General features: G+C 45.8%; 1 protein-coding gene across 2 annotated transcripts in view; it reads left to right on the top strand.

Annotated features, from left to right (window-relative positions):
* Window positions 1–4701: 4701 nt before the first annotated feature.
* The window catches only part of CNNM4 (cyclin and CBS domain divalent metal cation transport mediator 4), a 48848-nt gene continuing 31834 nt past the window's right edge, over window positions 4702–21715 (top strand). For both annotated transcript variants that reach the window (XM_048513279.1, XM_048513277.1), the window contains exon 1: window positions 4702–6144. In XM_048513279.1, the coding sequence (XP_048369236.1) occupies window positions 4725–6144 (1420 nt within the window). In that variant the 5' untranslated portion in view covers window positions 4702–4724. The remainder of the gene's footprint in view (window positions 6145–21715) is intronic.

Here is a 21715-nt window from a genome sequence, read left to right as displayed (position 1 = left end):
ATCTCTTTTGGTGACACAGATTAGATATTTCCAGGGGCCACCTTCCAACAGCTCCTGGCACTAGTGTTATAGGTATGCTATTTCACAGTTTGTTAACTGCAGCCATGGTCTGGGCCTGGAAGTGAAATGTGGAATACTTGACCATTCTGGCCAGAACAGGATGGGCTGCCCAAGGAAGCCTAGTTGCGGTCATCAGGTCCAGAAGAGGACTTCAGACACACATAGCAATCATTATGAAGCTTGAACCCCAATAATTTGGTCAGCACAAGGGATAAGAACAGAGAACTGTCAGAAAAACAGATGCTAATTGTTCAGGCACCCTTCTTGACCTCAGAAATGGACAGAACTCTGTCAGGGAAATAGTGGGCAAATATGCAACAGTGCATTTGAGGCTAAAAAGCCTAGCATGGTTATGGTTTGCATTCTAGAAAAGGCAAGGGTAGGCAAGGGAAATTCGGTGGAGTGGAGTGGAGTTTGCACAATTCTGGCAAATTGGGCTCCTCACACCAGGGTATGTTTGTCAGGTCTCAGGGTTTGAGACAATCTGTGTTTAATTCTGAGACAATCTGTGTTTTATTCTGGCACAGCTGCATAAATAGAAGTTATTACAAAAGTTGCAAGATTCTCTTGAAATAAAATGTGGATCATCTTTGTGCACATTTTCCCCTCTTTCAGCCTAGTGCTTTAGCTGTAAGGCCACGACACAAACTTCCATGTTTTCTTCAGCAGCTGAAGTGGCCTCACGGGAACTGTCTGCCATGGTGCTCAATTACTTTTTAAATAGTTTTCCTGTATTCTTCTGAACTGTTAAAGAATCAAGATGTTCTACCATCATTGGCACTATTTTGGGCATGGGACAGTTAAGTCCTCCTGAGTGCATTCTGAGTAACAATCTCCAAAGCTTTTTGAAATCTTGGACAGTGATAAAAGGCACTATATAAATGCAAGATATTTATAGACTTCTTAGCATTACTCCCCAGGCGAGGTGCCAGATGGACTGTGTTGGCTTTCTTTGTTGGCACAACACAGGTCAACCAAGCGATGCTTTCCAAAAGACCTTTGTTGCAACGAATGTTGCAAAATCCAAGGAAAAACAATCTAAGTTAAGTCCACTTTGAAAATCAAGGCTGTAAATTGCAAATCACTAGTTTACTATGGGGCATTTTACACTCATTTATTTTTTCCAAGGAAACCTGGCAATGGAAAAGGTTGTTCCAAATGGGGATGGAGGCTGATTTTTTGAAGAAAATTCTCTGGATTTTCAGCAGACTATAATTCTCAGTATCCCAGAAGCCAGGACAGTTAAACTGCTAAAATATTAAGAGCAGTCTCCAGTGCAAATGGGACAGAATACTAGAGAGAAAACAAATCTGATTTATATTGAGTTGCTATCTTTTCATGTATCCAGCTCTTGCGCTTCTAACAGGAGCCTGTCACACAGCCACTAAGCAGGTAAATTAGGCTTTCCCATTTTATTTCCATGCAAGGAAAAATTTCACCAGCATCAGCATATTTGAACACTCTCCTCACCTGAACCCTTTTAAAAAAGTAATGGTTTTTCACAGAACCTAATTAGATTAGAAGAAAGTGTAAGGTTTTGAATTACACAGATCTCTGCACCAAGGACATTAATTATCAGCTGAACAGTTTTGTTCAAAGTGAAGATGCTTCAGGATCTAATTCAGTTCTGGACTTAAATGGGGTAGAACCTTTATCCTTTGAAATGATATGGGCCACATATAGTTGGCCATTAGGATCACTTTATACAAACAAGAACAGTACATTTAGTGATTTGTGTAGTTTTGCAAGTGCAGTTTGCCATGCAAGGATAAGAAAAGAAGTATCTGCTAAAATTATTCTCCTCCATACAACTGCTACAGGTGCAGGAATTCTGTATTCCGCTACTCTGGCCCCATAACAGCTGCTCAATGGACAATAAATAAATTGTTACCAATATAAGGTTCTCCTGCTCCTTTTACACAAAGGAAACATGTTCTCAGAAAGTTGCACTGTACTCTGGGGGGCAAGGGGGAGCACTGAACAATATGCAACAGGATATAACAAACATAAGAAGATAGAATGTGGCAGCCACTTGGATGCAAGCCATGCAAGTCTACAAGGATGGCAGTGTGATACTCCAAGATATTTACAAACAAGCATTCTCATCGCTGAAGGCGTGTGTTGAAAATTGTGCTGATGCCGTGAACAAAACTGGCCCTCCTGGTGTTGTTGGTTTGTGTTTTTAATTGAATTTCTAATTGCTTAAATGTTTTCAAGTCTTCTGTGTTTCCTGCCTCGAAGATCCCGATTGGACAGAAAGACAGTATTAAAATGTTTGAAATGAACAAAACAGAGAACATAAAATTAGACTGGCGATGGTGGAAACCTCATAGAAAGCCTTGGGACCTAAAGAACTAGGTGCTGAAGGCAGTCTGGGAGAGCCAGCACTTGCTAGCTGTGAGGCCGGGGGTGAAAGGAAAAGGTGCCATTCAATGGAATGTCAGGTGGGCTTTTGGAAAAACCTCATCAAACTCAGTATAAATGTGCTGTTGCCAACATGGCAAGGAGGGACGAGTTTCAGATAATGATTCAAATACAACCTGTCACACATTTAAGTGCAGGTCTTTAGTAGCTATTAGCTTATTTAAATATGTAGTCAAAGACTTGCAGTCAATAACGATTATTTTTTAAAAAAATCAGCTAAAAGTTAAAACTTCTACAATCAATATTGAACCCCAGCTTTGATTGATGCCCGTGTTCTTAGGTCAAAGCATTCTTTTTGAAAGTTTCCTTGTCCAAGCTAAATAATTTCTACACTGATTGCTGCTGACTGAGCACTTAATGGGAATCAAACCTGTTGTTTTTCTGCTCCTTCCTACCATTATTGTGTTTACTTTTTAAAAAAACTTCTAAAACTACTGAATAATTAGAGCTCAACTAACGAGCTGGGATGGGGGAGAGGGAGAGCAGAAACTGATCCAGACAAAGGTAAAAGATCCCTTGGAGATTTGAGCCTGGAGAAGATTCTTTAGGGAAAGGCAGCCCCCTCCAGAGGGGACTAGCAGGCCAGAAGGGCAGTGGGGAGTCAGGGAGTGGCTTGGGAGAAGTGACAGCAGTGCAAGCTTCCCACAAACTAGGGTTGCCAACTCCAGGTTGGAAAATTCCTGGAGATCTGGGGGTGAAGTCTGGGGAGGGACCAGCAGGGTACAATGATGTAGGGGCTACTTCCAAGGCAGTCATTTTCTCCAGGGGAACAGAGCTCTGATATCTAGGGATCTGATGGAATTCCAGAAAATCCCCAGACCCCCGCTAGAAGTTAACTGGCGTAGCATTTGTTAATCTTCTAAATTGGGCATGAATACTTGTGTATATGCATACACCCCTTGGTAGCTAGATGCTAGGCAGACCACTACCAGGTAAGGTAAAGCCTCCCCTCTCCTCCGCTAGATGGGATGCTCATGACCAGGGGTAGGGAACCTTTAACACTCAAAGAGCCATTTGGACCCGTTTTCCACGGGAAAAGAAAACACTTGGAGCCGCAAATAATTTTTGACATTTAAAATAAAGATAACACTATATATATTGGGGTTTTTTTACCTTTTACTCCGCTTATTCTGAGAATCGCATGGATGCACCTGCCCTACTGCCTGCAGGGCGGGCAAGGATGAAGCTGGCGGCTCGGCCTTGCCGGCCGCCGGGAAAGCGCCTGCCCCGCTCCAACGGGGCGGGCGAGAGGGGAAGCCCACGGCGCGGTCCAGCCGACTGTGGGCAGTTGGTGCGCCCGCCCTGCTGCCTGCAGGGCGAGCAAGGATGGGGCCGGCGGCTCGGCTCGTGGAGCCACAGTGCAAGGGCAGAAGAGCCACATGCGGCTCTCGAGCCGCAGGTTCCCTACCCCTGCTCATGACAAAACTGCACCTACCGAATCTCTTCTCAGCGCTCTGCTTTTAAAAACATATGAGTTTTGTCAAACATAAATAAATCACCAGCTCGGGTGAGCGGTGGAAACGGAACACAGACCCCAGCTCAGCTCCTGCTGCAGCACCGAAACCCAACTCTTTTTGCGTGTTTCCTCAGAAATTGCAAATAGCTCCCTAGCAAATCTACACAGGCCTGCCCGGCGGCGAGTCTTCGCAAGTGGTCACGCAGAGGTGAAAAAACCCGTCCCAGTTCTACACGGACTCCCCACTCTGAGTCATCCCCCACCCCTTTAGTTATTCAACTACCAAATCTCCACTGTGCTTCTCCACTCAGTACAGAAGCAGAGTAGAGATCTGATAGATCAACAATCGAAAACGAGAAAATCACACACATGCACAAATCAGATCACAAAACGAAGAGCAGAAACTGACATGAAATCTCCATCTCGTGCAGGGAAATAGGAAGCAACCGACCAGCCCCATAGCAGCAGGTATGGGGTGCATTCCTTCTCCCCCGCCTCAAAACGCAGGGGGCGCCTCTCCTATCCTAAAGCGCAATCCTCCGCCGGCCTCTTGCCCCGCTGCGCCCACCGATGCAAACAGACTCCAACTCCTGCAGCGCCTCCTTAACAACCCCGCCCCGCCCAACCCGGGACCTCCCCAGGACTGCCGGGGAGGGGGCGTGTCGTATGCAAAGAAGGTGAGGCCGTGACGTGCGCGTGCCTCCTCCCTCCCTCTCTCCCTCCCCGCGCTGGAGCGCCTGCGAGCAAAGTGAGCGAGCCGAGCGGCCGCCCAGGCGAGTCTAACATGGCGCTGAGCTGGAGAGGGCGCCTGCCCGGAGGGGGCGAGGCCGGGGGACCCCCGCTGCTGCTGCTGCCGCCGCTCGTGCTCCTCTGCAGCCTGCTCTTGCAAGCTGCCGGCGCGCAGAAGCCTCCGGTCTGCGGCGGCCCCTTGATCCTGGGCATCAGGCTGGAGGACGCCAACCAGTCAATCCCTGACATCCCGGAGTTCGGCATTATCCGGGTGCTGGAGGGCAGCAGCATTCAACTTCGCCTCTACGGGTTGGGGCTGCACGCCCGCGTCTACGAGATGGTGTCCTTCTCCGAAGTGCCCAAGCCCAACGCCAGCTTCGCCTGGGCAAATGCCACCTGCCCCGAAAAGACCCAGGACCTGGAGGTGGAACCTGGTGTGCTCGACATCCGGAACACCTCTGCCGTGGTCTCCGTGAAGGTCCAGAAACTGCGCAAGGGTGAGCATTCCAAGGTCTATGTGCTGTGCACCCAGAGTGGTCCTGGCCAGCCCCGGGTGCGCATGGAAGGCAATGATGCTCTCATCCAAGTGCTGGAGGAGGCGCCGCGACTGCTGCCCCTCTGGCTTCAGATTTGCCTGATAGTCCTCCTCCTGGTGCTTTCGGGCATGTTCAGTGGCCTCAACCTAGGCCTCATGGCCCTGGACCCCATGGAGCTGCGCATTGTGCAGAACTGTGGCACGGAGACGGAGAAGCGCTATGCCCGCAAAATCGAACCCATCCGCCGGAAGGGCAACTACTTGCTTTGTTCCCTGCTCTTGGGGAATGTACTGGTCAACACCACCCTCACCATCCTGCTGGATGACCTCATTGGTTCTGGGCTGGGGGCTGTCATAGCATCCACCTCAGGCATTGTCATCTTCGGGGAGATTGTCCCACAGGCCATGTGTTCCCGCCACGGCTTGGCGGTGGGTGCCAACACCATCATTCTCACAAAATTCTTCATGCTGTTGACTTTCCCCATCTCCTTTCCTATCAGCAAGATGTTGGACTGGGTGCTTGGCCAGGAGATTGGCACTGTGTACAACCGGGAGAAATTGGTGGAGATGCTGAAGATAACAGAGCCTTACAATGACTTGGTGAAGGAGGAGTTAAATATGATTCAGGGGGCTTTGGAGCTCAGGACTAAGACAGTAGAGGATGTCATGACCCCACTCCATGACTGTTTCATGATCAACAGTGACGCCATATTGGACTTCAATACAATGTCAGAGATCATGGAGAGTGGGTATACCCGCATCCCTGTCTATGAGGAGGAACGGTCCAACATTGTGGATATACTTTATGTGAAGGATTTGGCTTTTGTAGATCCTGATGACTGTACGACACTCAAAACAATTACAAAGTTCTACAATCACCCAGTCCATTTTGTCTTCCATGATACCAAGCTGGATGCCATGTTGGAGGAATTCAAAAAGGGTAAGGAGATGTGAATTCCCCATTGAACGTTCATCTGTTAGGACTAGACTGGCATATTCTTAGAACCATGCATCTGATGGGTTTGTCATTCCCTGTATACCTAGCAGAGAATTGCAGCCAGTTTTAGCTCTCTGGTGTGTCTGCTTATATGATGAGCATGTTCACAAAAACATTTGTCTCATTCACACAATACAAAGTAACATGTGAAATGTCCATTGGCATAAGCATGCTCGCTTGTTTCGTGGGGTCGATTATGCAATTCAGTTCTGGTTTGATTTACATAGAAGTAACTCTCATTGGGTTCAGTTGGTCTTTACTTAGCAAGTGTGCTTAGTGTTGCAGTCTTATTTAAAGAAAAATGGCCATGATGTCTGCTTCGTACAAACCTTTTGATTGGGCCACCCAAGTTGATGGTTGTGTCAGACTGCTATGAATCAGGGACATAACCCTGATTCACGCAGCCAAACGTTTCATGCTGTTGTAAAAAAACATCCCAAGATTTTCCAGGGATATTTTAGGACTGCTTGATGTACAACAGTTTCCTTACAGGAAAACAAGCTAGCAAGGATGAATAGGATGGAAGTGAGAAATGAAATCCTTCCAAGATGAGATCCTTCCGGCCTTGGCCCAGATTAGCGGGTGAAGGGCCAGGAAAGTATCGCTCCAGCATTAGACTATAATAACTGAGAAGAGAACCTGGAGCGATGAAGCCTCGGGGACTGTTTTAAGGAGGAGAGGCATTTCAAAAAGCACATCGCTTTGGGAGTTTATAAGAAGGGCAGCTACAGCACCGGCACATGGGTAGTCTTCAGCAATCCTGTATAGTCATATATGAGCATAGCTAGCTTCTGTGGTTCCCCCACCCCTTTCTGTATTTCAGTCAAACTGTTGATAGGCAGATTTCTCTGCCACAGAGAGATTTCCAAGAAATTCTGGAGGGAATCCCAAAGAGAGTACAAGGGATGATGAAAGAAGCTGTGTGAAGTGCCAAAAATGATTTAAAGCTGTCCTGCTACTGTGTGTCACTTTTTCTGTCACTGGATGCTGTCTATGTGGGAAACAAGTGTGAATGCTTCTAGCTACACAGTATCAAGGCACTTTCCGTTCTATCAAGCCCCATTGCAATGACCAGGGTGCTTTGGTTCAAGTCCTGTTCATTTTAACAGGAATTGTGAGAATTTCCCACTGGGTCGGGCACTTTGGCAGTGGTTGTTTCCAACAAGTAGCATTAAAAACAAATGCACTGCAAAGGTGCTTTTTCATTTTTATCAGCACAGGGCCCTCTTCCTGTGTTTGCAATCTAAACTTGGCTTCATGGGATGTATGCTGAAAAGCTAACACTGATTTAGGAACAAAAGTGAAACTGCAGAGGCTGTGTTTTGGTGATGCCCCCCCCCCCCCCACAATCTCCCACTGGAAGGAACCGCTGATCCCTCTTCATCAAGTATGTGAGTGAAAGCAAACAGTCAAGGCTTTAGAACTTGCACGGAGCTGCTTATGTGCAATTAAATAATAGAAGGTTTTTTTAATCTGTTGCTGTTGCCCTTGTAATATTTCTAATTTGACAAGGCATTTAAACTCTGTTTCCTGAGTGCAGGAAGAGTTAATCCTTGTAATTTCTGTGAGTTATCAACTCCTGATTGGGAAATACCTGGAGGTTTTGGGGGTGGACCTGAAGAGGGTGGGGTTTGAGGACTTCAATGGATTATACTGCCATACCGTCCACCTTTCAAAGCACATTTTTTCCTCCAGGTGAACTGATCTCTGTCACCTGGAGATTAGTTGTAATAGCAGGAAATCTCCAGCCACAATCCGGAGGTTGATAACCCTACAGTGGATGATCAAAACTGTCTGGGAGCTCAAATTACCATCCAAAGAGGAGTCTGCCTGCAGTGACTCTGCATGCTTCATTACACGGGCTTTGCTTCCTTGAAATGGGGGGCACCTCATTCTGCCGTCTCTGCTTTAGTATGACTTGATCATTCAGTCACTCCCATTGCAGACATAAAGCACAGTTACCTGCCCACAGAGGGGGCTTTGAGCCTCTGCATGAGTCACTGCTCTAGTTTTTTTTTTCTTGTCAGGAGAAATGTCCTGGGCAGTGATACATGCAGAAACACTGGAAGGGGGCTCTTCTGAGAGTGTTAATTCTTATTCTGAAAGCAATTCTTGTTGAATATGCAAATGAATCATATCATTAATTTTAATTCAGAAAAAAAGTGCTACTATTAGAAGTTTGGGACTTCTGCCTTTAACTTTCTTGAGATGTCCAGGTGCTGTTTGCTGACCATGGTGTTTGTGCTTCTGGGAATATGTTCATTTAATCTAAGGATTTGTTCAGGAGAACATTTCTCTTAGAAGCGTGATGTGATTTGATTCATCATGGGACACTTTACGTGTATATTCAGTGAATGTCCTACCACATGATCTACATATACAACAAAATGGGTTGATAGAACCCCAAGGTGGTACAGTCGACTATACCATCTCAGAGTGTAGGAAGATGATGTCATTTGAATGCTCTCCTATGATCAAAACTCCTTCCAAGCTTAAAAAGAGCCCTCAGGGATATAAAACTCTAGCCTAACCTGTTACCTGCTGGACTGGGTGTATATTTGAAAGGAGTTCTTGATGTAAAAAGTGCATTAACAAAAGGCTCCTTCTGCCTGTAATAAGAAATGTTACAATCCATTTTATTGCTTCATAAATCTGCCACCTTCTTTGTATCTGGGATACACATAACAGAAACAAAGAATAAAAAAACAGCAATAGACTGTATTGCATTAGACTTCAAGTAATGAATTCCCACTTTCTGTTCCTTTGGATCAAAAAAGCCTCCAACCAAGTAGAAAAACTAGCCTAGCAAAAGAAAGATCCTACTCTCTTGTTTTCTTTTGACAGGGGATTTTTAATGCATAGTGATTCTCTACCCGAGGTCTGAAATTATGCAGGCCACTCTAGCACCTTGATTTTCTACCACCATATTCCTACCTTCACTGTTATGCAAGGTAATAACTAGAGTGCCAGACTAGGATCTGGGAGACCTGAGTTCAGATCCCCAGCTGTGATGATGCTCTCTGGGTGACATGAAGTTAATCATTCTCAGAGGCTGCTGCATCCTCCGAGGACCAGAAATGCATTCTGCTACATAGACTGTCACTTTTGCAGATGGCCAAGCTCTATAATGAAAGTGCTGTCCTTTGTTACTGTGGAGTGCCATCAATTCACCCTGCACTTTGCAGAGCAACACATGATGGAAGAGAGAGCGCACCCTACCCTGAGGAGCTTGAAGTTTAAAATGTTGACACTGGTGTGTTCACGGGGGTGGGGGGATGTGGAGGGGGAACTCTACAGAAAAGGGAAGGTGGGGCAGATTTATTACTGTAGATTGAGGGTTTGATGTCATTTGGGGGAAAGGACTTTGTGATTGAAGGCAAATGTTTTATCATCTGTTTACTTTATTTATATCCCTTCTTTCTCCCCAATGGAGACCCACAGTGGCTTACGTTGTTCTACCCTGTGAGGTAGTTAGGCTGAGAGTGACTGGCCCAAGATCACCCAGCAAACTTCCATGAAGGAGTGGGGAATTCAAATGTGAGCTTTCCATATCCTAGTCCAGGGGTAGGGAACCTGCGGCTCTCCAGATGTTCAGGAACTACAATTCCCATCAGCCCCTACCAGCATGGCCAATTGGCCATGGTGCAGGTTATTACTGATGTCGGAACATGGCCAATTGGCCATGCTGACAGAGGCTGATGGGAATTGTAGTTCCTGAACATCTGGAGAGCCGCAGGTTCCCTACCCCTGTCCTAGTCCAAGACTTTATACTACAATACATTATATTACACAGGCTCTTGGAAGGAAATGATTTTGAGGTGGGGATTTGAAGGCCAAGAGGGAGAAGTGACTGGCTGAAGGAGAGCAGAGATCTCAGGTTATTGGATAAAATCAAGGTAGAAAGATGTGGCAAGCTTGTGAAGAGCTCTGGTGTGTGCGGGGTGGCGGTGTACTTATGAGAGTGCGGACAGTCACAGATATTGAGCAAGTACGATCGGCATAGTTGGGGTATTGCATACTAAGTAAACCCAAAGAGAAAGCTGCTACCTGTTGTACAATAATTGAAAACAAGTTTATTTTCCTTCTGAGTGAAACCAGGAGCACAGTTCCTACTGTATTTTCCTTGAAATTCAGCAGGGCCTCTGGGAACTAGTTAAAACAGTCTTGAAGAGAAGGGATGGTTTTTGGCTTGTGGACCACCCCTTTGGCCACCCATGGTGCAGGTTATTACTGATGTCGGAACTCATCTGCTGTAATTTTAAACTGCCCTGGGATAGGAAATGAGGTTGAGGGAATTTGGGCTAAATTGCCTGTTCTGGCTTCCCTTAGGCAAGGAGGAAGTAATTGGGTTCCCTAGACAAATTTTTTAGAGTTTAAAAAATCATCACATAGGAGGCTTTTCTTTCAACATTGCTGAAAATATTGACAGAAACATTGCATAATTTTGGCTCATCTCAAACTATGCTGTTTCCTCTGTCATCTGCTCTCTTCTATCTCTTCTCTTGCTAAGCATATGGGATGGCTAATAGTCAAGGGTTCCATCATGGAGGGGTTTTTTATCCTGAATACGATGTCACATTATCCTGGACTGTTTCCATGTTAGGAATATACTATTTGTTTGTTTATTTGTATCTCTCTTTTCTCCCCAGTAAGGACCCAAAGTGGCCTACAATAAACAAAGAGAAAATACAATTGACACCAGCAAGAGAAAAGGGGAAGGGAGGATTCTGAGTACAGAGCAAGTCTTTCTATCTCTCCTGACTGGTTTTCCTGCTAGATCAGGGGTAGGGAACCTGCGGCTCTCCAGATGTTCAGGAACTACATTTCCCATCAGCCTCTGAATTGTAGTTCCTGAACATCTGGAGAGCCGCAGGTTCCCTACCCCTGTGCTAGATGAAGACTGGAACCCAGAGGCCCAGAGCTGAAGGACAAGAGCCCTTTGACTCTTGGCCCAAGGGCACATGCCTCAGAGAGCCTCCAGGCCCTCAGTACTTATAGCAGTGTTGGCAAACCTTTGGCACTCCAGATGTTATGGACTACAATTCCCATCAGCCCCTGCCAGCATGGCCAATTGGTCATGCTAGCAGGGGCTGATGGGAATTGTAGTCCATAACATCTGGAGTGCCAAAGGTTCGCCACCACGGACCTATACAGTAGGAGGAGAGCAACATCAGCTAGATATTAACTCCTGTTACCTAGCAAGTATTCCCCCATTTCCTCCCCTTCCAAGAGGGGATCTTCCAGAGTCGCATGGGGAAGGGAAGTCCCGTTTTCTTCCTCTGTACCTTCCTACTGACGTCAGCTTCCCTGTTTCCCTCCTTTCCTTCACCAGCTTTGTGACTGGGCTAGCTGGTGACTGCCAATTTTCATTCCCCATTTGGGATTACAACTTCAAATGTTCTCTGAACGCTACTGGTTTATTGCAAATTCTGCTCATAGATCTTAGGGGCTTCACCCTCAAGTTAGCCTTTCTTTTCCACAAATCAGAAAGGGTTTTTTTAAAAGGAGGGGTTTTGTTTTGCAAACTTAAAGAGTTCCGTTAGGTTTAAAGGATTCCACATCACTGTCATGTCTGGCTGCGTTGTGTGGTTTGACTATCTGTGCTGTGCTTTACTATTATGTTTTTCATTAGTAGTTCTTGTTTTTGAAACCTCAGAAGAAAGTAGATGTTGTAAATCTGTGAAATGGAGTTGGAAACTATTCCTCCATGCTTTCTGGAGGGGTGTGTAACCTATTAGAAAGATACCTCTGTATTATTGTATTGTGTTGCATGGCAGAGAAGCCTCTGGTACTGATTGGCTGGGTTATGGTGGCAGAACGGAATGTTCAGTAGACCAGATGCAGCCTTGAAGCACGTAAAGGAGATAATGCAAGAGAGGAGTACTAATAAACCATATGCAAAGTGTATTTCCTTTCTCCAGGAAACAGCCATAATAAGTGCTCTCCCCAGTGTTTGCCGATGACAGGATTGGATTCTGGACTGGAGCATAGCTTCCCTGAAGACCTGAGCAGCGTTGCCTTTTACTCTAGAAAGTAGCCCTGCTCTCCAGTAGCTTTTGCATCTGTTTCTCTCTCTCAGCATCAATCCTTCTGTCTTTCTAGGAGCATCAGTGTAAAACAACTGGATTTTCTCCTTTAGGGCTAGTTGCTTAGGAATATATTTGCTTTGAGTGTGGGGAGGACTCCGTGTACTGCTCTGTCTGCCCCAGCTCTTGATTTCAATTGATTTAGAAGGATGTAACTTTGCTTAGGATTCCAGTTAACGGCACAGGCACCGGAGGGCAGGGCCACTCATCCTGCTTTGGAGAAGGGGAAATGAAACCCTGTGGTGACCTGCCGCTTTCCCTCAGCCACTGTGGGGCACAAAGAAAGAAGCTGTATTAATTGTAATCTCGAGTGTAGACATGGATCATTTGCTCTCCACCGGAGGCCTGAGCTTTTAGGAGGGGGGGTGGATTTTTCCACTGTCTTGAGTTATTGGATTGTGCAATCTTGAATTAGGCGAGGCAGACATGCAGCCACTCCAAATACATTCCTTTTCAGTAGTTAAGATTGTGCTTCACGGCAGTCCAGTGTAAGGATTCCCTGGCCTATTAGGATAAGCCAAAGGGCTTCTGATAAATGACTCTCTGCAATAGCTTTGCTCGTGACCTGAGTTCTATCCCAGCAGTATTTTGTCTCAGGTAGCCGACAAGGTGATCACAGCATTCCATCCTTCAAAGGTTGGTAAAATGAGTATCCAGTTGGCCGGGGGTAGAGTGTAGCCAACTGATGGAGGCAATGGTGAATCACCCCATTAGCACAGTTACCTGGCAAATGTCTTAATGTGATGCCACCCCATGGGTCAGTAATGACTCAGTGCTTGCACAGGGGATTACCTTTACAATAACCCTGTAAGGTAGACCAATAAGGTTACTCCTCACATTGCAAAGGGGTGCCGAAAGAGAGTTGCTCATCAAGGCTATCTAGTGACTTCAACGTCCCACGTCATGCCAGCTCTGAACCCATCACAGAGTTTGGGGCATCCATGGCTAGTCGTTCCAGTTCTGCTATTTGGGGACTTGTCCCCACCCAGCCTGAAAGGCACAGGATTGCTTTAGGAGGAAGTGTGATGGGGCAATCTGTTGCCACTGCCACATTGTGGCATGAGACTTGATTGCTCACTCTCTTCCTCTTTCCAACACCTTCTTATCAATAGGCCCAGGGCAAGGAGAGTGAAACGGCACCCTAAGTGGGCGTCAGCTGCCAGTGGTTAGGAAAAGGAGCCACTTAAGTCCTGCCTTCTATGTCAGTGTTTGAATTCCAGCAGGCTTGTCCTCCTGGGCAACCCAGTAGAGCCAGCATTTATGCTCCATCAGTGTCAACCCTTCACCTTCCTATTCACCAGGTGCATCTGGTGTGTAAAATGTCCTCTTGGCATTGATGCCAGCCATGCAACGTGGGGCAAATGAATGGCTTGGGTCTGTTCTCAGTTTGGCTTGGTAGCATATAAGTGCTGTAGACTGACAAGTCCAACCTGGTGTGAAGTATGTCTAGTATGTGACGGTCAGAAGTGCTGGGCCAAAGGTGCTCTGGGTCCAAGGTGTGTAGCCCTCTGAATCAGCCCATACTGTCACTTTGACAAGCTACGGCCATGAAGGAATGACAGTGTTGAAGTCTGGGCACTAGGGGCAAAATGTGCACAAAGGAGCTGATAACACAGGATGGAGCTCTGCGAGTCAGTGGGTCAGGGGTCAGACTACCAAATGGGGTGGCAAGGCCAGGAGGGGAGGAGCAGGAACAGGCTGAGCAAGGGATTGGATACTGTGGGAAACTCAGTGGCGGATGGGGGTTTGCCCATGCATAAGGTGCCGCATGACCACGAAATACAGCCTGTTGCCTGGTAACGCTATACATTTATATGTTTTATCCTGGGGAGAGGAGTGGTGGTGGATTGGCTAGTGGCTTCTCAAATGTGAAGTAATTTTTGAAGAGGGTCCCCTTTCAAAAAGTTTAAGAACCACTGCTACAAGGAAAGCCACTTGTGGTGCATTGTGGCAAGAGTGTTAGGTTGGGACCAGGGTGGGGTGGGTGGGGGATGGGTTTGAATTCCTGCTGAGCCATGAGAACTTACAGGTGACACTGGGTTATCTTTAAGCCTAAGACCAGAGACAGACAATACTCTTTTTTTCCAGAACATTCAAAGATCTTTGAGAGAGATTATGACTCCAGTGTACACTTCTGTTTTTTCCCCCAATGTCTCCTCAGGTCAGAGAGATTTTATAGGCTTTGGAAAGAGTGCAAACAAGCCTGTTTGACCAACATGAGATGAATGTACATACAACAATGGTTCTTTCAAATACTTCTTCCCTATTTTCTTTGGAACCCCCCCCCCCTTGCTTCCAGTCTAACCCACCTTAGAGAGTTCGCGTGAGGTTGAAATGGGAAATTCCGCATAAGTTGCCCTCATCTTCTTGGAGATATAACTGTAATGTTAACACATTTCATTTGCAGCTTATGGGAGAGTTTGAAGCACTTTACATACATTAAAGGTAGAGGTAGTCCCTGTGCAAGCACCGGATCATTGACTGACTCACGAGGAATTGTCAGATTGCCACGTTTACTAGGCAGACTGCTAACGGGGTGTTTGGCCATTGCCTTCCCATTCATCAGCACTGTACGCCCAGAGAGCCGAACACTCATTCTACCAACCTTGAAAGGATGGAAGGCTGAGCCAACCTTGAGCCAGCTAAGCAAACCTGACTTTCTCCTGGATCAAACTCAGGTCATGAGCAGAGCTTTGACTGCATAATTGCAGTTTGCCACTCTGAACCACAGGGCTCCATTCTTATACACATGATCACCGGAGCAGCAGTGGCTTAGGAGGTTAAGAGCTCGTGTGTCTAATCTGGAGTAACCGGGTTTGATTCTCCGCTCTGCCGCCTGAGCTGTGGAGGCTTATCTGGGGAATTCAGATTAGCCTTTAGACTCCCACACACGCCAGCTGGGTGACCTTGGGCTAGTCACAGCTTCTCAGAGCTCTCTCAGCCCCACCTACCTCACAGGGTGTTTGTTGTGAGGGGGGAAGGGCCAGGAGATTGTAAGCCCCTTTGAGTCTCCTACAGGAGAGAAAGGGGGGATATAAATCCAAACTCTTCTTCTTGTAATTTGCACAAAGACCCTTTAAGGTCGGCCACTATTGTTTTCTTTGTTTTAGGGGTGGGAGAGAGGTGAGAAGGGTTTGCTGAAAATCATGTAGTGAGTTCAGGGAACACTTAAAGCCCAGCGTTTCCTGATCTGTAGTTCAATCTTTTAGCCACTGCTCTGCATTGGCTCTCTCAAGTGTGATGTAAAATAAACGGAGAAACCTTAGCAGATGCTACGGAGCTTCTTCCCACTGTAGACACAGCTATAGTTCTGAGAAGGAACCAAAACTGTCATTTAATTTCTGAGTCTTGAAATAGCTGAGAATTTGGGAGCAGTGATTTTGCCAGAATGTTGATTCTTCTTCTCCAGGACAAAAGAAATAGGGGGGGAAAACCTCAGTGGAGGAGTTTTTCAAAGGAATTAGTGGATAAACAGCAGATTTAGTCAATCCAGCCTGAAGCAGAGATAATCAGCAGTGGCTATTTAAAGAGAAAGACATAACATTCAAAGCACTTTTAAAATGACACAGGAGAAGACTCATTGCTGAATCATTTGTTTACAGAAGTGTGAAGAGTGCCTTCACCGTGCTTTAGTGCTGTAGTACCCAGTTGCTCAGGCTTGCTAACAGTGACTAGGTTGTTCACCTGCAACATGCAAGGGTTGTCTACAGGTAACTAGAAGCCTTGTTTGTCCGTGTGGGTAGGAAAGGCTTACAGGTGGACTCCTTATTTTTGTAGGCTTATCTGCAAGGCAGTCATTGCTGCTGATGTGTCCTTTTCTGTCTGAGTAGCTCTGCGTGCTCTTGGGACTGCATGCAGCTGGAGAATCTACTTTCCCTTTCAACCTCAAGGTGTGTTGTCTTGAAGGAAAGGTCGTATACACCTGCAGAGAAATGGGTATCTCTACAAGTGACATTGGTATCCTGCTCTGCAAAATATGACTGATGTAGGGTATGGGCAGAATTTGGTGGGTTGTGGGAGCAGCCTGGGAGAGTCTGGAGTGTACTAGCTTTGCACAAGATCCCATATTGTCTTGGCTGGGCCACTGAAATACAAAGCCAGTTGCAGAGACACAACGGTGCCCCCCTTTCTTGTTGGATTGGCGTAGAACAGAGCATGAACTATGCCAGCTACTTCAACACATGGAGGAAGGCTCAGTCTCCTCCGTATCTAGATTCCTCGAGGCTTTTCTTTGCCTGAAAAGCGGCAGTTATGCTTCTGATTGCCAGGGCAAAGGGCCTTCCTTGGCTGTCTCACTCTTATGCTAGGCTCTTGCTCACAAGCGTTCTGTCACTGACTGATTGTGCTTCAGTCATAGCAGGTGCCTTTCACAGATGAGCTTAACTTCTGCTTTCCTGCTGGGTTGGAAATGTGATACACTTTGAAACAGGATTCCCATAAAGGAGGCTGTTAGGATCCTAACAACATTGGGGAGTGTATGTGCGTGTCTCAGGTCTGTGTCACACAAAGACAGCTGAGATAGTGAACTGTGTTCTTTCAGGCTTCAGGTAGGGGTGGAAAAGTCAAATTGTTAAGAAATTAGGAAGAGGCTATTGGGGCATATGTTCCCTTGTAGTCTATCTTTCCCTGGTTGGCTATAAGTGCAGTTGAACATTACATCAGCACTGGGGTTGCTAACCAGTTTAAAATCTTTGGCCCATTTATGCACTGATGACTCCTCACTGGCTTGTATTTCATTCCGAAGCTTCCCCCCCCACCCACCCCCCCAGATCAGTTAAGCACTCCTCTTTCCCCACTTTTCCCTCTCCTTTTCCCCAACATATGCTGCGAGGTGGCAGTTACACTTTGCAGAGGATTTGGCTTTTGATGGCCTGAGTTTCCATCCATCCATCCATCCATCCATCCATCCATCCATCCATCCATCCATCCATCCATCCATCCATCCATCCATCCATCCATCCATCCATCCATCCATCCATCCATCCATCCATCCATCCATCCATCCATCCATCCGGCCATCCATCCATCCATCCATCCATCCATCCATCCATCCATCCATCCATCCATCCATCCATCCATCCATCCATCCATCCATCCATCCATCCATCCATCCATCCATCCATCCATCCATCCATCTATCTGATTGCTAGCTCATGCATGTGAAGAGAGCCAAGTAATGCCCCCTCCTTTTCAGGCAGAGGGAAAGGACATCATGGGATTGAAAAAATGGGGAGGGAGGACTTCAACAAATCTGAGGCAGGCATGGCGCACTTGTTCAGGTTCGGAACCCTGGCAAATAGGAGGAAAAGGTCACCATTTGCCCAAGTCGGGAAGATTCATTCTTCCACCCATCAAAAAGGCAGTGGTGTTGGGACTGCTACGTAAATGAAATTCACATCCTGATAATGGAGTGAATATGTTTCTTAACTGGAAATCTGCCCCGACAAGAAGGTAGGCTTGCTGTGCGGAGAAGCCCTGTGCTTAAATGACCTTGGTTTCTACTGTTTATTCAGAAGGAAGCCTGGTTAACTGTGATCACTGTTACTTTCCTTGTAATGAGGCCCAGTATTGTGTTTGCTTAGAGTGAAAGACTTAAGATCTGATACCTAGAAGTGAATCCTCATTAAGCCACAGAAACTTGCTGGGTGACCTTGAGCTCTCAGCCTAATGGACCTCACAGCATTGTTACAGGGGCGGGGAGAATGATGTAAGCCTCTTTGGATCCCTATTTAGGAGAAATGTGGAGTATAAATACCTAAATAAATAAAAATGTAATGCTTAACCATGATTAACACTGGCAAAAGAAATTTGAAACCAGTGGCTGGGAAAGGAAGTGCATGTGATCCTGTTTCCCAATTTTTATGTGGCTGAATCTCTGCATTAGTTCTGCATGAATCCAAAATGATTCCCCTTGACTCAGCTGCCTGAACCACTGTAGCAGCAGAATTTATTGCACCCTGGAGTCTGCAGAGTTGCCACCTCTCAGCACAGTAAAGGTCATCAATCACAGGTCAAGGGAATGCTTGTCTCGTCTTCTCAAGTGTGTCCAAGTGTCAGTTCTAGTTCACTTGGCAGCAAATCAGCAAGAACAGCAGCTCATACAAAAAGAAGTGACCTGGCACTTCTTAGCTTTTTTGTAACTTTGCAAAATCACTGCCCACCAACTAGGCCACATGTGCTGATTCGTACAGGAAAACAGAAATCCGCAAGAAGCAAAAAGCCATGCAATATTAGGGCCGACTGAAATGACACAGAACGGTGTGCCAGCTTTTGAGTTCTCTGGACTCTGAGTCAGGCTGGATATTGAAAAAGAGGGGAGGCAAGATGATTACCTCAGTGTTTCTTGGTTGCATCTTTTTGCAGAATGTCAGTGTCTTTCCTAATACTAGAATACTGTTTCAAATACAGTTTGCTGGTGGGGAAGGCCATTTGTGCTGGAGAAGAGTATTACGGTTCATTATGACAGCATGTGTAAGAAAGGTCTACGACTGTGTCAAAATATTATACACCTTGGCTGGAGGCCCCTTAGATTTTGAGGCCCTAGGTTTCAGCCTGCCAAGCCAATAGGTAAATCTGGCACGGGTGCGCACTCGTTGCTTCTATTTTGTGCATATTTTGTGTACCCCTTCTTCTCTTTTGTGCATATTCAGTGTGCCCCAAGAGTAGCCAGGACCCAGCCCACTATGTACACAGAGCTGATTGTGTGAGTAACTGCAGACTTTTAAACTCCCAGCATTCCAGTGGATTGGGATTACTGAAGATGCTTACAGGCAGTGGAGGTTTGTTGTGGCTGAGATCCATCTGTCTGCTGAATCCTTCCTTCTACTCTCTTAATAGGATGTAGAATCTTCTTTCACCCCAAAACAAGTCAAGACATTCTGTTCTGACGGCAGAAAACTGGAACGGTGCTTCCTTTCTCCTCTCCAGTACAGCAAAAAGATAAATTAATTCTCCATGTTGTGTACCACAGTAGCACCCAGCAGTAGGCTGGTCCTGCTGAGAGAAACAGATGGCCAATTGCTCCCTTTTCAATAGATAGGGGGTTTGCAAGAGCACTATGGCAGACGGAGATTTTCGAAGGGCAAGTTTCAAAGATCTATTTTTGCATATACTTTCAAAATTAAATTGCAAAACTGAAGTGTATTTTAACAGCATTAGTTGTGGTTACTTCATAAGCTAATGTTTACATCAGTAGCCAGTCAGTTTCCTTCCACTCTAGCAAATGTGTCAAGTATTGCCATATTAACAAACATCTTGAATGGCATTGTTGTTACAGAGAGCCAGGGTAACATTGCTATCAGCAGAGTGTTTCCTGTGTTGCCCTGACTTCTTTCAGAGTTGATTTGCAGCAGTGTTTTTGGCTGCTGGATCTGCAGCAATAGCATGTCCAGCGTGAATGGGCAAAGCACTACTGATGCACCTGGGAGGAGGACAGGTTGCATTGGCTATTTAATGGGCAGCAATTTCCCAGTTGCACTGCCATTTTAAAAGGTTCTGAAGCACAGCCCCTTCACTCATTATATTTAAATACTGATATTGCAAAGTAGAAATGTGATCAGGAAATATTTAATTAAAAATCAGCTACAGTACAAAGGAAGACTCCTAATTTTTTTGTATTGTCGAAGGCTTTCACGGCCGGATTCAACTGGTTCTGGTGGGTTTTCCAGGCTGTGTGCCCATGGTCTGGTGGATTTTGTTCCTAACAGATGCAGGCAAAACATTAGGAACAAAATCCACCAGACCACGGCCACACAGCCTGGAAAACCCACCAGAACCAACCTAATTTGTTTGTTCATTTTGCTGGCAAAAAAATATGGATTTTTTAAAGGGTTGCTGCCACATCTTATAATTGAATGATGATGAACAAACGGAATTAAAGGGTGAGGGAATCCTGATTTCTATTTTTCCCCCTTAAAAGTGCTTGTTTGCAAGTTTCAGTTCCTTTAGTATGCAAGAGTGAAAGAGGGCAACATGGGTTCATTTAAAAATAATGATTAAAAAAGCTCCATGGAGCTGCCTGAAATTGCTCTGCATATCACAGAAACACACAAGGGCTGTAAAGGTGCATGAAATTGACTAGAAATGTTGTAATTGGCATTTGCTGCGGCAATGAGATTTAAAGAACTGGAACTTGTCCCCATTGTCAAAGGAATGACAGGCAGAGATGTTCCTGAATGTGGCCTGAAACATAGAGCAGTGACACTGCTCCCTAAAATGGGCAGGGTCACCTTTTCCAGAAACAGCATCTTTGGGTGCTGATCTACTAGTGAATGGAATTGAGCATTGGATCTGTTAAGGTTAAAGGCATATAACCAGTGATGGGATTCAAATAATTTAACAAGTGGTTGTTTACAAGCACCATTTTAACAACCGGTTCTGCTGAAGTGGTGCGAACCTGCTGAATCCCACCACTGCATGTAAGTGGAAAATGTTTAAAAATATTGGGGACTTTGGCTGGTTTGACGAAAGGCTGAGTAAGCAGAAGGCTGGGGAGACCTTTCTGCTATTGTTTCCTTCAGATGATTCCCTTTTGATTTGTACGGTTTATGGGAGATCTTGTTTGCAGTAAGAAATAAATGAGGAACCATGTTGCAGGGATATCAATTGGGTGGACCAGCCCTAGACTGATTGGAACTGGTTGTAGGATATTTAGATGAGATACTTCCTCCCACCCACTGGGAAGCTCTCTTTCAGGAACCTCCCTGAAACTCCGATTAACTGTGCAAGAGCAATAGGTCTCTGTCCATTTCAAGGGAGCTTGTGCAAGAGAATGTCTCAGGGGGCTGTGCTTGTAGCTCCTGTCTGACTTTTCATTCGTATTCTTGGTGGCCTTGATGTCACCCAGACTCTGCAGTCTTGCAAATCTCTGACTGATTCCTTGTTCACACAAATGCTTCATTGTTACAGTAGTCCCTTGAAAGTGCCTGCTGCCTCCCACTGTTAGCATGAGTCGATTACTATATGCACAGGTTTCACATAATCATCTAGTAATATGTAGAAAGGTATCATCCATAGGTCTTTCCCCACCGATAGAACACTCCCAGCAGTTAAGTAATTAAGCCTGACTCTTCCAATTCATCTCCCTTCATCAGACACCCTGGCATTTCCTGGTATGTAACTCTTAAGTGTTCAGTACTATGCGCCAAAATCATAAAAGCAACAGATGAGCCCCCAAATTATAACTTCATACAAGTACATCCTTCTTGGTTGCCACATTTTGGAATTTTTTAAGCCACGCTGCTGCTGTGCAGTCCAAATCTTCTGTGTAGCTGTGAAAGCTATCAAAGCCTTTAATAGCTGTGAAAGCTATTAAAGGTGAATTCATTAAAAGTAATTCAGCTGTGAAGCAATATCTGTGGCTCAGGCAGTGGGAGGCAAACCGAACTGATACGGGCTCAGAGGAGTCAGTGAGCACCGATCAAAGGCAG

Source organism: Sphaerodactylus townsendi, linkage group LG12 (assembly GCF_021028975.2).
Source record: "Sphaerodactylus townsendi isolate TG3544 linkage group LG12, MPM_Stown_v2.3, whole genome shotgun sequence".
Lineage (NCBI taxonomy): Eukaryota > Metazoa > Chordata > Lepidosauria > Squamata > Sphaerodactylidae > Sphaerodactylus > Sphaerodactylus townsendi.
The sequence above is the reverse complement of the archived record's forward strand: the minus strand, read 5'-3'. Positions and strand labels throughout refer to the sequence as shown.